Below are 17693 nucleotides of genomic sequence, written 5' to 3' on the forward strand. Positions count from 1 at the left end.
TTGACCTGCTCTGCTGAAATCAATTCAAATAAAAGCAGCTTAAAGCAGTCTTACTCACTAAAAATATTGTTTTGTTTACAACACTGGATTTCTTGTGTTCAAGTCCTAGCATGGCTTTAACAGCAGAACTTAAAGTGGTTTTCAGGAATAGCACAGAACTACACGTACAGTTCTGATTTAGATGTTTCAAATATTACTGACTGGTTATACCTCGGGTGCCTGCAACACATCTTCTCAACAGCACTCAGCACACCTGCTCTTTTTAGCGTACCACTTGTTCCTTGTTTTGCTTGGTCAGCCTTGAAATAAATGCCCATGTCCTCATGGGGAGGCTGCTCATGCTCCCTGTTCTCTACCCTCTCTGCCTCACCTCCAGCAAATACAAACTATTCCCTACATAATGGGAAATTGAATTAAAAGATGTGAAGCTTATTTAAATACATGTGAAGAGAACATTATGCAGCAGGTCATCTTAGGCAATTATGTCAATTTGCAGAATTTCCAGCTAACTCAGGTATACTGAAAATCAGACTTTGTTTCCCAGCTCTTGTTAGAACACACTAATCCACATTGCAAAAAGGTAGAAATACAAAGCAAAATACTTGACATTACCTTATAAGACTTAAGGGACAAAAATGTTCTGATCCAAAGTGTGATATCAGCTCCACCTACAGAATAAAACATACTTAAAATGAAAGACCAAAGACCCATGGAGTTAAGAATCCATTTAACATAGCATGGGTTTTTTTGTTTGTTTGTTTTTGTTTTGTTTGTTTTATACAAGGGATTTGCAGATTGCCCAAAACACCAGAACAGAAAAGACTGAAAGCTTTATTCTTGCCATGCATTAATGTGCTGAGCCGCAGAGAAACCCCAAGCCCTATGCATTCAGCATTCCAAAAGAAGAGATTGCTAACCTTTATGTACTTGATGAACATCTGAAGCAAGAGAAAGGAAAAGAAAAAAAAAAAGATGTCAGTACAAAGGCCAAACATGCCACAGGCAACTACAGAGTTTTGCTGTTTTCAATTCACTACTATAATGCCTAGGATGACAAGTTATGAAGGATAAAGTTGCAATACTATTTCATCTGCAGATTTCATTTAGCCCTCATACCTTGCAGACAGCAAGTAACATGCAACACGTTTTATTAATAAACTTTGTGAAGTTATTCAATTTTTCTAGGCAGCACGATTCCAGACAGAGTATTAAGGTGAGTTATATTCACTATGTGTAATTTTTCCCCTTTAAAGAGCACAGATTACAGGAAGTGACACAAAAGAAAAAATCATGGCATGCATTCTATGTACTGCTACTGCTTTAAGTTCAATGTAACATGCTCCAATTTATAGAGACTACTGGAAGATTGTGCACAGAACATCTTAAACATTTAGAAGCTTCATTCAGTGTATTTCTAGCAAGATGTTAGCTACACTCTGGTATTTAGTCTAAATTCAGCTTGGAAGCGTAGAATGCACTTATAAAACCACTACATAGACACTCTCAATGAAGGACTGTGATAATTTGCAAATGAGATCAAGGTAACTATTTTCATAAAAACACTCATACAAAAAATTTCAGATCATTTATTAAGCTACTTCAAAAAATAAACCTTTCTGAAAATTTTTTGGACTCTTCCTGCAGACTAGGCACTCCTAGAACTTGCTTACATTTTATGCTATAAAGTGAAAACATTACTATAACAGTTCTTTAAAAAAAATTTACCACAGTATATTATTCAAGGCAAAATACCGTATCCTCCAGGAGATTAATTGCTGAAGCATCCAGTGTAATTTTGGAGCTTCAGTGACAGTCAAGATTCTAGATACCTTAAGGCATTAATTCAGCCAGAAAACACAATTAAAAATAAATGAGGTCTTTATCCTGACTCATGCAGAATTTCTGGGTATATAAATTCAATAGATAACTATTACAGCTACCTCTTGAAGAAAGCACAGAACAATTTAATAGCACAATCCAGTATTCGGTTTTTGTAAGCACCTTAATTACAAGGTAACATTGCTGAGAGGGCCTAAAAAGTCTGCATTTTATTTGGATTACAGCTCAAATACACCAAAGAATCTTCAGTAACACTTTTAACCCTACACAAGTACCACATGATTTATGGAATTTTATTCTGGTCGAATCTTCTGAATAAACACTGTTGCAAGCTATTTTGATAGGTCAGAGATCATGGCAAATGCAAGACAGGGATCTTTCCCATCAGGCAAACCTAATTTCAGTAGTTACCATGACGAAGCAGTTGCTTTCTGTTTTTCAGTTCCATTCACTGCCCCAGTAACCCGTAACACAGGAAGTGAAAGGGTCATACTGCTTTAGTGGACTTCAGTCTCAGCTTTGAGATTCAGTTTTATGTTGCACTGATGTTTGCTTTAAAAACTAACTAGATGCATCGTGCAAGGTGTACAGGCTACTTATAATTAAGATAATAATTATTATCTTATAATTTAAGCAAAGCAGCCTCTGGAAGTAAATTTTACCTCCAAATGAATGTACAAAGTCAGATTTATTTTTAAAAAGCTAACAGTGTTTCATAATTCCCCAAAAACCTGTGTTGCAGTAATGTGAAAAGCCTTCTAAAGTTATAATTTGAGACATTTAGCTCCAGCAGCAGTAATTCTAAGTAATTTGCTCACATAGCAGTTATGATTGAAAAAATGCAAAAGTGCACTTTGAGTCTGTCGAGCAAAACCAGAATTTAAATGTTTATTCTTTCACGTTCACCTACAACTATACAGCAGAATACTGCACAAACATATCAAGAAATGCACTATTCTAATCTGTGCTCCAGGAGAACGTGTATGTATGTGCATAGATGTACATACATACACACAAGCAGATACAGCCAAAAGACAAAACAGGATTACATTTTTAATCATATATTCAAAAGACGGTTTGGTAAGTCAAGCAAATCAGAACATCGCCTGGATTTTTCTACATTCAGATAGCAACTAAGGAAGCTCTTGGACACAAGGTAACACATGCGTTCCAACACATTATCAGGTACCATTTGAGAAAGGTAACACTTGTGACTGTCTGACAGACATTTAGTGTGAGGCCAATACTGAAACTAATGCAATTAATAGCAATGAATGCTTTGAAAACATGTTTCCAGATACAAGGTAAAACCAGCAAACACTTCGTTTTCTGACAACCCTGCAAAAACAGTTATGCTTAAGTTACCTTAACGTATTTGGCATACATCTGCTCATCCAGAGGAAAGCTTTGGACATTCCTTTCATCTCTGGCATGGAAAGTACCTAGTTTAATCCATTTGTTTGTTGGATACCTAGAAAACAAAAAAAATAGTCATCTAATGAAATTCAAAACTCCATACTCTGCTGTTTAAAGACATTTATGTCTTCCAAAACACCTGTCTGCAAAATAAGTTATTACTTTTGAGTTGCATTATAGATGCATTGTGCTTTTTAATGAAGAGATGTGTAGCAAAGTAAGACTATTCTTCACACAAAAAACACAGGAAACATGAGGAAAAAAGCTAGTAACTGATCGTATACACACAAAGAAAATCTGTCATTTCACAATGCATCCCAATTTGCATAAAATAATACACAAATCATACCTGATACAGACACATTTAATAGTTATTTCATTCTTCATTCAGAAGAGCTGATTTTGGTAACATACCTGTCACTAATGGACACCAGAAAGTCCTTAGGAGTTGAAGAGAATAATTCATGATTCGCAATGTCAAGCTGTTTTACTTGGATTGGTTCACAAAGCTCAATAACAAACCTTGAAGACAAAAAGGAAATTATTAATAGAAGCACTTCACCTGTAGGATTACACTCCTCAGCCCTTTACTTTGTTGCTCCATCCTTCAACTGGGTATAAAAGAACACTACAGAAATGCTATAGAATTAGGAGGCATCACTTGCTGATCCCTTCAAAATCAAGGGCAGCAAGTCACAGAACTGAAAACTAAGGATAGCAACCACCACTTAAGTCATACCTGAAAGGCCAGTTATTTATATATATGGTAAATAGCAATAATGTGTCCTATAAGTATTTGGCAACTGAGGAAAGAAACCAAAAGCTTTACTTGAATACCCAGCTCTTCTTTTGAATTACAGTTATGTCACAGATACAAATGACAATGTGAACAGAGTTATCTCCTTAATCATAGCACTCAGAGACATAATTCTACAGGGGACACAATTAAATGCCTTCTGCTAAATCAGTTAAAGCTCCCTACATACATTTCACAGGCACAAATGCACCAAGATTCAGCCAGTTCCATAGTACACGCGCACCCCCATTGCAACGGAAAACCAGAATTAGCCTTTACAAACAGGCAAACCTCTGTAACCTACCAGATTTTAGTACTGCACGGATTTAGCATATAAAGGTCCATATTTTCCATTAAAATAGCAGACGTGCTCTGTATAAAGAATACAACAATTAGTATTTTACATTGTATGCAAGATAATACCACCACCAAGTTTCCCACGCCCTCCCACTCTACGAAAATAAACTTAGTATTAGTTCTGAAGATTAATACCAGGTTTCATAACATTTAAGCACAGTAATATACAGGAGACAGTATACCACATCAGCCTTGGGCAATCACAGCTTATTTACTAAGGTAAGCTATTTTATACAGCTTGGTCCAATTTCTATACTGAGCAGATTCTCCTGCCCCTTCCAAATATTTCAGTCAAAGAGAAGTTTTTCTCTGCAGCAATCCCTCTTAAGTAAGAGGGACAGATCACGGTTTACATTCCATTTTTACATAAACCCAAAATCACAATAAACCCAAACCCAAAAATAAAAGATGATTTCAAAAATCAGCGTTCACTTTTACGTAACTGTACTTTGCACTACTTTTTGCATTACTTTAAACTGAAGTAATGCATGCTAATAATTAGTGAATGCTTACCTTTGCCTCTGGATTCGCTGCCAGAATTTTGGCACCACACTCTACAGAGGCATAGTTATTTCTGTTTTTCTGAACCTTTTTTGTGGAATGCTGTCCACCAACAGCAGAAGGGTGCATTGATTGACCTAGGAACAGAAAATACTGGTATTATAACACTCACACAACAAATGTTTTCACTTGCAGGGAACTGCTGTCACTGCTTTTATGTAATAAATGCCATTACTCATGTAATTTTAGTAGGAATGCAAACCTACTGGCTGCATTCTGGATTCAGCTAGTTTCACTATTCAGATTTAAGAGAGGATTAAAGCAATCTGTATTTAAAGCAAGCAAATGAATCCTGGACTTACTCTTTTCTTTCTCTACTTCCATGACTTTCTTTTTCCATTCATCAAATGTCGGAATATCTCCAGGATCCTTTGGAGTTATAACAGATGTAGGGTCAATTTCTCCTGTTTTCTTATAGTCTTTCTGGAAGAAAGAAAGAAAACACCAGTTGCGAATATTTTTCAATACAAACACTGAAACAAAGATGAATTAATGTTTGTTGTGTTTTTTTTTTTTCTTAAAAAAAAAAAAAAAAAAAAAAAAAACAATGCCTGCTCAACTTCTACATTAAGTCAACAGGAGATCCATCATTTAGACACATGCTGAAAACTTAGTACCAAGGTAGATAAACATGTGATGGTCTCCTCCCAGAATCTTACGCTTTCACTGAGATACTGACAATTTTTGTCACTGAATTAATACATTTCAAGTACAATGTAAACATTCTGTCTGATAAAACATCTGCTTTGTCTTCAAGATTTTTGCTTCTCCTCTCCCTAAGAAAAAAAGGTTTCTCTACAGCAGAAATCTTTAAAGACAAACGCTGGTCACGTCAGAATTCCAGAGGTCCCCCAGAGTTTCCAAAAACCACAAAAAACAGCAGAATTGGGTATTTAAAAAAATATTTTATGTTTAATACAGAAAACATGTTTTGGACTTGCCAAAGTAATTACACTTTAATTTAACCACAGTCTACACTACCATTTGAAGTCTTAACTTCTTCATATAAACACATTTCCAGCACATCATGTGAAAAAACCTTTTGCTAGGCATTTAGAGTGAGGAAGATTTGTTGTTTTGCAGCCAATATTTTACGTGTAATTTCCAGAAGGACTGCTTTGTAGGCTGACATCTTTGTACTTGAAGTATTTTACACAGTTCTGTAACTGAAAGCCCTCAAACAGAGAGGAATAACACATACTTAGATAAAAGTGATATGACAGAATTCTTCACATGACGTACAGTGCAATCGACCTTTAGATTTGACATATCCAAATATACATCCCCATATCATTTGAAATCAGAGGACCTAAAAAAATGCCTATTTTCTTCTCCCAAGAAATTTCAGAAACATCTGATCCTCACCGGACTATGAGGCAAGTGACAAATCAAAAAGCCAACTGAGTAAACAATGCTCTTGCTTAACTATGACACAATGCAACGCCACAATTATTTAATTCAGTCATTAAAGAATTAGGTTATTTTAAAAAAATTATTTAAAGCATTTTATAAAAATCACTTTACACCATTTCTTGTAGTCAAATTCTTTAGAATACTCCTTCTGACTGCATTTTAAGGCACACTGCAGTCTGTTCAGTGGGAATAACTTCTTAGACAGACTACACATTTAAAAAGTTAACAACGTTATTAGTGGCAATCTAAATGTGATCCTAAAATAGCAAAATGTGGTGTTACTGTGGCCTTGGACATTCTTTACCTATATAAAACAAATAAGCCTTATAAAATGCCTCTCAATGAGAACATAAAGGCAGTCCCACAGTTCAGGCTAAGTCTTGTCTAAGCTAAGTAACCCAATTTTAACACTGGGCAAACAAGATACTTAGGAAAGAGTAACAACACAGCAAACATTGTATATTTCCTCCAAGTGTTGTCTTCGCCTCTAGCTATCTGCTTGCTGCTTAAGGACTTCCTGACTCAGTCGAGGAAGTCAACTTTCAGACTTCTGTTCTACAAGCTTACCTGGACCACAAACCCCCTGCATTTCTTTAACCCACGTAGAGGAAGTCAGCATCCTACAGGAAGTCCCACTTTCACTACCTATTATACCAAGAACCGTTCTTCTGGATTCTGCTCCAGGTGGTTTTGTTTGATATGATTTCCCTAGATCCTGTACTGGAAGAGACAGCTCAGAAAAACTGAGTTGTGCAAAATGATTGACCTTGCTGCCCTGTTCTTCCATTTTAAACCTTTGCTGAGAGGGCAACATCAGACCCGCACGCAGTGCTTATGATGCAAGAGCTATTCATTTAGACAGTGGCAACCAAAAAAGCGATGGAAATCACTCATCTTTAACACTGTTGATTATTTAACAAAGGCCTTCGTACTCTTGCGCGTGCTGAGCAGAATCTCAGTACTGCTTACCTCCCTTTTTAAGTTCTCAGAGGCATTCAGAGCAGATTTTTGATCTGCCCCTTTTTCAGCTGCTGCAACTTTTGATTCAAACTCAGATTTTGTCTTCTTTCCCTTGCCATGTGAAGAAGATATGTTCTCTATATGTTGGCCTGCAAGGCTGAAAATTTTAGAGCATTAGGACCTACAAAACAATCACATTTTCAGTCATACACAATATTAAAACACACATACAAATGCGGATAAGCAAGCACATGCAGATCTTTGTTGCAAGGCCAGGACAGAAACGAACAGTTACCTTTAAATTATTCAGTCTCACAACCTACTTCAATACTCACCTCTCTGGTGGACTGACAAAAGAGGAAGGCTCACTCTGAGGGTCAGCCTCAAGTGTCCCACCAATATCACAGTCAGGTTCTGACTGTTCAGCTTCACTAGAGCTGACTACAGGGGTATCAGCACGGGAATTTTCTATTGCACTGAAGGAAAGAAACAATATGCTTTTTACCCTTCTGATAACACAAGTAACCCTGCTAATCAACTAGATAAACTAAAGATATTTGAAAGTTTTAAAAAAAACAATCTCAGAAATAATTAAGAAAACAAGGGGAATGAAGTATGCCATACTCGTGGGACAGCATTCTCAGTTGTGCGAGAACAGAGTTTCTTCTTCACACTCTAGTCAAATAAACTCAAAGCTGGCTTCCCATCTCCCAGAACTCCCACTTATCACAAACATTGCAGTGGATACTTTTGCCCATCACTACTACAAACCACAAGCTTCACAATCTGAATGCCAGCAATCTTCTTTCTTTCAACAAAGAGTCTTAAACAGGAGACTGAGTCCCATCACTAAAAGCTCCTAATGTTACCAAGTCAATGGGGAACAGTCAGAACAGAACTTGGCCGAACCTCCACAAGGAAAGGTGTGGCATAACAGTACGTGGCACAGCCTGCCAGACTTTTTCCATTCGTTTTTTTTTCTGCTAGTGCAACAGAAATGATGTAATCCAGTAGATCATTACCTATGCTGCATGAGCAGCCTGAACTTGCTTATCTGGCCATTGCTTTAATTCTTCTTTCCCAAGGAGAACAAACATACTGCATCAGACAAATACTAGGGCAAAAATGCAAGGAAAGCCTCCCTGCATGCTCTTTAGGAGTCATGGAGTGGGTGGGGAGGGATGAGTTTCCAGTGCAGGGATGTTTCATATTGATCTAGAAGGTTATAAGCCAGATTTAACTAAGAGCCTTTACTCTGCTTCCTAAATTTCAACATAAGCGCACAGATCTGCAAAAACAAACAGCACCTGGGCAACTTAGAAAGTGATCTTTTCGGTTTTGACAGCTACATTCACAAAAAGAAGCAGCCATAACAAACACAAGGGGGACAATTTTAGTACCTTTCACATGATTAAGTTCCCTTGATACAAAACAAAAAAACTCAGAGGCATTCAAGACTACGTAGCACAATCTATCAAACCCCTCAAATACAAGAAGTTAATAGCTATAAACAGAATAGTTTCTCCGTAACCCCCCCAAGATGCATGTCTGAGATGCACACAGGCTAATTCTGCACATAACACTAACAGCCAAAGTAGGGGTGACCACTCTGCTTCTAATTAAAAAGCTCCACATATTCTTGATCTTGGTGAAAAGATGATGACTAGATGACAGTATGAATAATAATCAACTTGAAATATAGAACAAGTATGAATTGACATATATGTGCACCAGATATATCATATAATCATATTTATCACACATCTGTAAGTTCATATAGAGACAGATAGATATCAGGGTGTACCTGCCTGCCCTTCAGTATCTAGATTTGGCAGGAGTAGCACAAGCCTAGGAACTGCAGCACCCCCCTGCTTTGTGCACTTTCATTTGTTAGTAGCCTTGCCTTCATTTTTCAAGTGCATTACCAAGCTTACCATGCATAGCAGCTGTTGTCACTTAAAATCAGAAGAGCACAAATTATTTTTCAATAAGCTTTCCACAATTAGGGCTGCAAAGATAAGCTACAATGGCAGCAAGAAAGGATTTATTTTGAAGTAGTCTGTAGTAGTAGTTAGTAGTAGTAAAATTATTTCCAGAATATCTTGTCTGAGAAGTCCTGCTGCAGTACCAGACCAGTAACATCTAATGGAGCTGCAATTCGTTACACTGATAAGAATTAGTACCTAAAACAGAAAAAATGTTGTCTAACAATAACAAATGCAGCTGAGTCTTTTTAAAAATCTTGTTTAACTATGGAGCTGGACTACACCCACACCCTTATTGGGTATTAAGATAGTCTGTAGTAAAATAGACTACAAATTAGTATTTAAAGTAAAACTGAAGTTTGAAAAAAAAAATATAAACATGCTATGTCCCCTCTATTGATCCTGTCCTTTCTTCCGGTAAAGAGTACCAGGAAGAGAGCACTACTACCCACAACTAATAAACCAGGTGCTCCAAGACAAGTTTCAATACTCCTTTGTTTGATAGTTTGAGTCTTCATAGTTCACCACTCTAGCATTCTGCAACTACAGTAGCACAAGACTATTTTCAACAAGTCCACGACACCGAGCTTTTTCTTTTAAACAAAGATCCTGAATCTTCTCCAGCACCTGACAACAGTAGGGCCTGCATCTAGTCACATAAACAAGTTGGTACAGCAGTCCACAAAAGCTATAAAAAGAAACACTGAAGTTACATTCCAGTTTTGCTTTATGAAAACTGTAAGTTTTGGGAGCTTGATTTTCCAAGACTTGTGATTAAAGACATTTAAAGGTACTTAAGCGTTAGCCCCAGCAGACTAGGTAAGATCAGTCAGACAACAAGATTTTCAGACCTTTTCTATGCTAAGACCACTGAATTTAGTAAATCAGCAAAACCGGACACACAAAAAAAAAGAGAACTAGGGAATTCTACTTCACTTTTAATGTGTTAAATTTTATCTGTCAAAATACTAGACCTTTATTAGCAGTCAAAAAAAATATATAACCTTAAGCAGAAAAGAACAAGGAGAATTTTGTGTAAGTACCTAGAAATATAAACACATGAATTCCTATACTACTATTCAAATTTGGCTGCACAGCATTCCACAGAAGAATGGAAACAGAAGAAGGGACATCAGTTCTCAAAGGACTCTTTCTACAGCAGCAGAGGTAGCTTCACAATACACTGCTAAGTACTAGATTTACAAACAACTTGGATATGCTTATACTGAAATTTGTCATTTTTTATTGACAGTCTCTTAATAACAGAACTCATTTAAGACTGCTCTGTTCCCAGTCCTGGAGCAAAACCCCAAACCCTACGAAGTTAACCCTTAACTGAAAGCAGAGGCCATCACTCAACCATGATGTTCTTTATCACATATGTGCAGCACATTTGTGAGGGGCAGAAATCCTCATGTTGAAGACCTGGTGGCTTTTATAATACAGACTACATAGCATATAAGAGACATCGAATTTCCCCTTTTCAGAGCAGGGCCTTAAATCTGGTAATGGCAACAGTCAAGCACGTATGCAACTCTCAATCTGCAGATTAAGCGATGGCATATTCCATTAGTGCTGACACTATAAACCAAAGAACAGCAAAATAATAGCAAGTAACAGTCTAGAGAAGTACCGCGCCTCACACTTCTGCTACACCTGAACAGGTAACCCTTTTAACAATATCAGAAAAAGTGGTATTCTGTCAAAGCCCAAAACAATGGAATTAAAAAAAAAAAAAAAAAAAAACTTACTCAGGCTGTGAGACTGTAGATATCTCTGAGGTAGGTGAACTGGAATTATTTTCAGTGCTTGCAACTATGCTAGGTGAAGCTCCATTTAAATCTACCGAAGTTGGAGTCTGAGCTTCAAGCTGGCTTGTTTCACTTACTTCTTTAGCCTGTGAAAACGTTACAGATGAACGTAAGTTTTAGAAAACTTGAACAGAGAAAGAGTTCTTGTAAGAACACCTACTACAAAATTTTAACAGTTCAGTAATTGAGATTTCCATCATCAATAAACCTGAATTATCAGACAGCAGGACAGATCGGAAAAGTTTTCTTTCTTTGTAAACCTAGCTGGCATTCATGTGCTACTTCAGGACAGTTACAACACTCTTTCACAGCCTACAACAGCATAAAAGTATTAACTGGAAAAGCATATGCAACGGCTTCATCAACTGTGAGGAAAAGACTACGAAAAGATAACCACAAGAAAACTAGCTTGAGTATTTCAACAACTGAAATGAGCAGTTCTATTTACATGCTTCAATACAGTTTAATTTTCATCCTCGGCTGCGCTTTGGGGAAGGCTTACAATTTTAACACGCCAATGGAGGTCAGAAATGCATTCAGAAGTCTATTCTCTGCTGTAACTTAAAGATAAATCACTTACCACTTTTGAGAGTTCAGTAATCTTGAGGTGTACTAATTCTAGTTCCTCAGTTTTAAAAGCACGTGCACAGCCTAACCAAAATAAGTATTTCTGAATCTGGAGGAGTACACAGCCACCAAAACAGGTCAGATCAATTCTTTGTGGCAATAAAAACACTTCAAACAAGAGTCTCTTGTCAATACCAGAATTACTCTAAGTCATTTAACTAACCATGAAGTAGTCTAGGTTTACACCACAGAATTACATATTTAAACTATGCAATATATATCATCGGAAGTACATCCTACTTCTGTTGTCTTGTAACCTACAGAGCACAAATGTATATGTTAAGTCATCTGTAACATTGGGCTTTGTAACATTTAGCACCTGGCACTGACTTAATATTAACAACCCTGCAAATAGTTAAAACAAAACCCTTTGGAAAATGCTTTCATTTTAAACAACGGAAAAAGCTGACAAAAGGCATGGAAGATGAAAGATAAAAAGTGACTGCTACAATCCCCATGTCTGACCTATATAAAAGATTTCAGTGAGTTGTTTTTTTTTTTGTTTGTTTTTTGTTTTGTTTTGTTGTTTTTTTTTTTTTTAGAGTGACATCCATACCTGTAACATCCATCTTTAATTTACCCTGGAAAGATTTACTCAGTACCTACAAATACTAAATTACTATTACTTATGCACATTACTTATGCAAGATCTGCTAGCTCACAGGTTTTCTTCTTCATTGGAAATGAGTCTGGCAGCAACCCTACGTGCAAGTGAAATGTGATAGATGGTTACCTAGATGGTTACCAAGAGCTTTAGACAACTCAAAATGAAAGACTCTGAAATACAAGAAGCATTTGAAGAGCATAAGGAGAGTGAGTGAAATAATAGGCTTACCTGGTCAGATTTTGTAGAGTCATCAAGTAGCTCTTCTGTGGAGTAACTCTGCGTACTTGAGTCTGCATGCTCAGACTCCAGTCTGGGACCAGCCTCTTCCCTCTAGCGTATTAAAAGATAAAACAGTATGTATGCAGTAACAAATGCCTTCTTACTCTAATAAGAGGAGCTAGCTTTGGCAGAGACTGATTACTACCTTTACAACCACCCAAACATCAACAAGAAACTAAGCTTTATGAACCTTCAGAACCACTGCCCACGTACGGTTAAATTCTCATCCATACAAACCCTACAGCAAATTAAATCAATTCAGTTAAACCTTCACGGGCAAGTTTGAGGCCATTCAGCTCCTGTGCTAAGGCAAGTCAATCACTCTGCCATAGTCTGCTGTGCTGACAGATCCTCCCTATTCCTGTGCTGCCCAAAAGAGGGAAGAAAAAGTGATCCTACAATGGCTTTCAAAAGACAACCATTAAAAAGGACTACAAAGTAACACCCGGCACATTTTACAGCAGTCTTATCAGTGAAACTACAATAAATTCCTAAGTCTGTTGTAACCTTTTTAAAAAGCTTTTGCTTTTACAACTAAAGATTTACTGTCAGGTGCAATGAGTTCACAGAGCAAGAATATGCAATTTACGAAGAAAATATTCTATAAGCACCAGGCTGTGTAATCAATTTACTTCACTCTCCAAAACTTTTTTTTTTTTTTAAAGGAAAATGACTACACAATACACAAGTTACTTCTGAGAACATTCTTTCTACAACAATTATTTAAAATACGAGAATAAATCTGGTAGGAATTCCCATACCCCTTGTTTTTACAAGGGCAATCTAAAATTCTCTGGTCAATCAGAAGTGCTAGTGTTTGGACCCCAAAACAGGCCGCTATGCTATACAAGACTAAACACCAACAATAACTCAAGAAGACAACTAAGGAAAACTGAACAAGAGCTGAAACACTGCTCCTTATGAGACATCTCCAGCAGCCTGTTAAGAAGTAACAGCCAAATGCTTAAGACTTCTCACGCAACTGAGATTTTCCCTTAATGAATAAAAAATTGCAGCATGATGTATGAGCTTTCACATCTTGAGGTTTAAGCTGAGAAATTATCTTAATAATGTAGCAATGCTAATGGAATGAAGGGAACAATGCTGAAGGAAGCAGGAAGACATACACCAGCAGCTTCCCTATCTCAAAGCTCACTTGATCTTTCCAGGTTTATTGTAGCAGCCATTGAACCTAAGCAGGATTTTAAAAAGCAAAACAAAACACACATCGTGTGTTCTTATGGCTCTAAAGCACAGCTTGTCCGCCAAATTCAGGCGGCCAGAAGAATAAAACCAAATGCTATTTGGATGTACAAGCTGGCAAAACAAAAAGCTGCCCTAAACAATGGAATGTGTAAGAAACGGATGACAAAAAGTAAGTTTTTCTAGCCCGACAGCTCACCACCTGAGTCAATTAGAACGCTTGACGTGATTTTCCAGTTTTTATGTGGCATATAGAAATTTTCATGGAATCAGGACCATGACACTACTACTGACTGAAGGGGGAAATGGGACGCCTTTAACATTGTTATCTGTGCTTATCATAGGATGATTCTTTACCTGTGTAAATAAAACTGAATCAAATCACCATGACTTTCTGATACAGCTCAACTGCTTGAGAACTTGCTGTGGAATTGAAACATGCAGAAACCAACCATGGGTTAATCACGGTAGAACCCAGTACACTCAGTACTGCCAAGCAATGTGAGTAAGAAGGAGACAATTTTTTATTTTACATACCTATTTTAGCTTTGTTAATTTTTATTAGAGGGGATGAAAAAAGGATGAAGACGGACTTAATGAAACGAGTTATCTTAAAGCTTCTATTCAGGATAGCAGTCATTCGTGCACTGGGTTTCTAACACAACACAGACACAATGTGCATACCGCAGCCAAGACTTCACAAGGCCATCAGTTCTTATCGTGGTCTCCACAGAGCCACGTACAGCCCCCAATAACCGCTTCTGACAGCCAGCACCCCAAATAAAAGAAAACACTGGGCCACCATTACTAGCTTGACTATTTGTCTCTCTCCCCCCAAAACCTGTCCAGCTGTACTGTCAGATAAGAGCAACAAATGGAGTAAAGGAAACAAAACCAGGCAGATATCATGGTTCACAGAACACGTGAGTACATCAAACATTCCAGCCAAGAAGGCTATGAACCAAAGTGTATGATTCAGTTTTATTTTTTCAAATAAAAAGTCAGACTAAGTAGCTAATTAACACGATTTATTTAACATACCTTATCCTGGATGTTTTCGCCATCACTTGCCAGGGCACAAGCATCACTTGAAGCATATTGCACTGCAGATGAAAGACTGTCTTCACAAAAGACATGCCAAATAGGAAGCCTGTTAAAGAATACAGAAAAAACAAGGTCAAAGTCTTGATTTTAAATGAATAAATAACATTTTAATATTCCCTCAGCATCGTCTCCCTCAACTTTTTTTTTTTCAGTTGTTCCCAAAACACGTCTGTATACAGTTCACAGATACTTGTTTAGCAAAGCTGTTAGAGGACTAAACCTTAAGAAATTCCTAGCCACCACTACATATATATTACTTCCAAAACACAAAAATAACAGCAAAACAGTTACTGGGGTGATACCATGTCACAAAGTGTAAGGTGACAAGTTGGTTTCTGCATAATAGAAAGAATTTGAATCAACCTTTGCCATGCAGTCATGGACTATCTACAGCAGCATATTTTTTTTTTACTAAGTTGAAACTAAAGCCACAGTTTAAAAAAAAAAAAAAAGCCTGTGTTTACTTATTTCTTCAGAAAATTCTATACTGTCAATATCACTAAGCGCATTTAAGATAATTAGCAAAAATAAGTCTGCCAGTCAAAAGGCCCATGAGAAAACTAATGAAAACAGATACAAGTAGGAAACCAGGTAATGGCTTTACTAACACCTCTACTTTTTTTTTTTGTGCTTTTAGTTCCAAACAGCTGTTTTGAGTGGAAATAGATTTACTTCTTGAATAAGGCAGCCAGCATCTACACAAAGGCACGAGAACAGCATCTCACACTGCACATAGTACACGGCCCCTGGACATTCTGGGTAACATCCATCCAGCAACCCCTTAGGCTTGGAGGCTCAAAGGCCACCAAAGGTCTTCATGCAGGCTCTGTGTCCAACCACATTATGCAAATTCAGCATCCTGTATGGTTTTCAGCTACACTTGAACACTGGAGTCTCCTGCCATATTAAAGCAAACGATTGCCCAGGAAATATTGACATGACAGCCAGCTGGCAGGTTTGACCCCACATGAATTCACACAGCCATCACTTCACACCCTGCAAAAGCAGAGCCTGTCCTACACAGGGACACACGGCTGCTGCAGAGCTTTGTGCAAATATATGTAAGAAAACAGCACCCTTCTGACATAACACTTGAAACCTAAAGCACAGCCTTAACAGTCATCCACAACAGTAACAACATTCATGGGTCAGGATTCGCCTATGCCGCTGGCATGAGCCTGGGGTTTAGACTCTGAATTACACCGGCCTTAAGAGCTCAGAGATCAGCCCTATTGGAAGCATACGCAGTGTAGATTCCTCCAACAAGGAGCAATCCGTGCTGCACCACCCCACAGTCAGGTACCACATTTTGAGCAGTTTCATGCATGCACGCACTTGTGAGTGAGCACACCCGTACATAGTCAGAAACTGAGTGCTACTTCCCCAGGCTGCAGGCTGTCACAAAAACAGGCTTTTGGTGTTTATATAAACCTATTGCTCCTTTTCCACCTGCATCAGCAGGGGAAGAACAAGCCAGGTGCTCACCATGCCAACACCAGGTGTCTCACCACCAGAGGAGCAGACAAGGAAGCCTGGGGATCTGACTTCCTTGGGCTGGAGGGTGGGTAAAGAAGGCAGGCCAGGTCAGTCACACCTACCCACTCCTCTTCCTCTGAGGTAACAGCTTTCCTCAGAACTAGACAGAAGCCCTTGAAGCCCAAGTGAAGCAGTTGGAGTTATGAGAAACTAGCACACTGAGCAGAGGGGTATGGAAGTCCTAATAACCACTGGTTGCAGTGGGTACAGTCTCATGTCTCAGGTAAGCTGAAAATGAGCAATGTGCACTTGCCCATCTTAAATCCCTATCTTATCAGGTGGTTAGTTGCTTGTTCACGCTAATTGCAATGTTACTGACCTTCGTGGCCTCTCACAGTCCTATTTCCTAACTCTCGCTCAGAACAATTAGCTGTGCTGAAACTCTGAGGCCCTTATTTTTCTGAAGCATGGTTTCAATCATTCTGCAGTGAAATGTTCTCATGCTTTTAATTCCAGCACCTCTGAACTCCTCTTCCAGCTATAATGACTGCCTGTTTCTTCATAAAAATACAAAAGATCCAAAATTACAGAGAACATAACCACAGCTCACTCCAGCCCTTTATTATACATACACACCAATGTTTTTTCCTGTTTTGCTTATGCTAAGGCAGCAATCCTCAGTGAGCTGTATGGAGCAACATTAAATCCTTTAACACGGAAAAGGAACAAGAGCACTGGCTGTGAACCAGCGTTTTAAAACAGGGCACATTTTCACAACCGCATTAATAACTACTTTCGCATCTGCAGGCACAAAAAGCACTTAGCAGAGAAGCAAGACATCCATTTCTAGCAGCATCATCAATACACTGCCTTCAAACACAAGTCGTGCTTTATTAGAACACAACTGCAGTGTATAAAAAATATGAGCAACACAGTTTATATTTGGAAGTTCTTCTCGGTCTCATCCCCAGCTCAAACACGATGCCGCAAGCCTGCCAAGAGCCCTCTAAGCCAGGGAGGGGACCGAGAACTCTTGGTGTGTACATACGCACGCACAGGACAACCTGGGCCCTGCTGCAACAGTGGCAGGAAGGATCTGACTGCGCATCAGGAACGTGACTGCACAGAAGGCAAGGCCGTGTGAGACTGGCCATTGCTTGGAAGAAGTCTCCCACCTCTCTGGACCATCAGTGCTCTGCCTCCTCCCCACCTGTCACCACCCTGCAGATTCATTCAGCAGGCGTCTTTAGCCACAGACC

The 17693-nt window shown here is 38.3% G+C and overlaps 1 protein-coding gene across 6 annotated transcripts in view; it reads right to left on the reverse strand.

Moving 5' to 3' along the window:
- Positions 1-17693, reverse strand: part of SUCO (SUN domain containing ossification factor) — a 40391-nt gene that overhangs the window by 14856 nt on the left and 7842 nt on the right. For 4 of the 6 annotated variants that reach the window (XM_038182928.2, XM_038182927.2, XM_038182931.2 and 1 more), the window contains exons 2-13: positions 14896-15004; positions 12601-12702; positions 11079-11224; positions 7678-7818; positions 7352-7499; positions 5272-5392; positions 4922-5046; positions 4356-4423; positions 3670-3777; positions 3205-3310; positions 918-938; positions 613-668 (exon numbers count right to left, since the gene is read on the reverse strand). In XM_038182928.2, coding sequence (XP_038038856.2) covers positions 613-668; positions 918-938; positions 3205-3310; positions 3670-3777; positions 4356-4423; positions 4922-5046; positions 5272-5392; positions 7352-7499; positions 7678-7818; positions 11079-11224; positions 12601-12702; positions 14896-15004 — 1251 coding nt within the window. The remainder of the gene's footprint in view (positions 1-612; positions 669-917; positions 939-3204; positions 3311-3669; positions 3778-4355; positions 4424-4921; positions 5047-5271; positions 5393-7351; positions 7500-7677; positions 7819-11078; positions 11225-12600; positions 12703-14895; positions 15005-17693) is intronic. The other 2 variants (XM_038182929.2, XM_027462738.3) reach the window with 2 other exon arrangements.

Source organism: Anas platyrhynchos, chromosome 8 (assembly GCF_047663525.1).
Source record: "Anas platyrhynchos isolate ZD024472 breed Pekin duck chromosome 8, IASCAAS_PekinDuck_T2T, whole genome shotgun sequence".
NCBI lineage: Eukaryota > Metazoa > Chordata > Aves > Anseriformes > Anatidae > Anas > Anas platyrhynchos.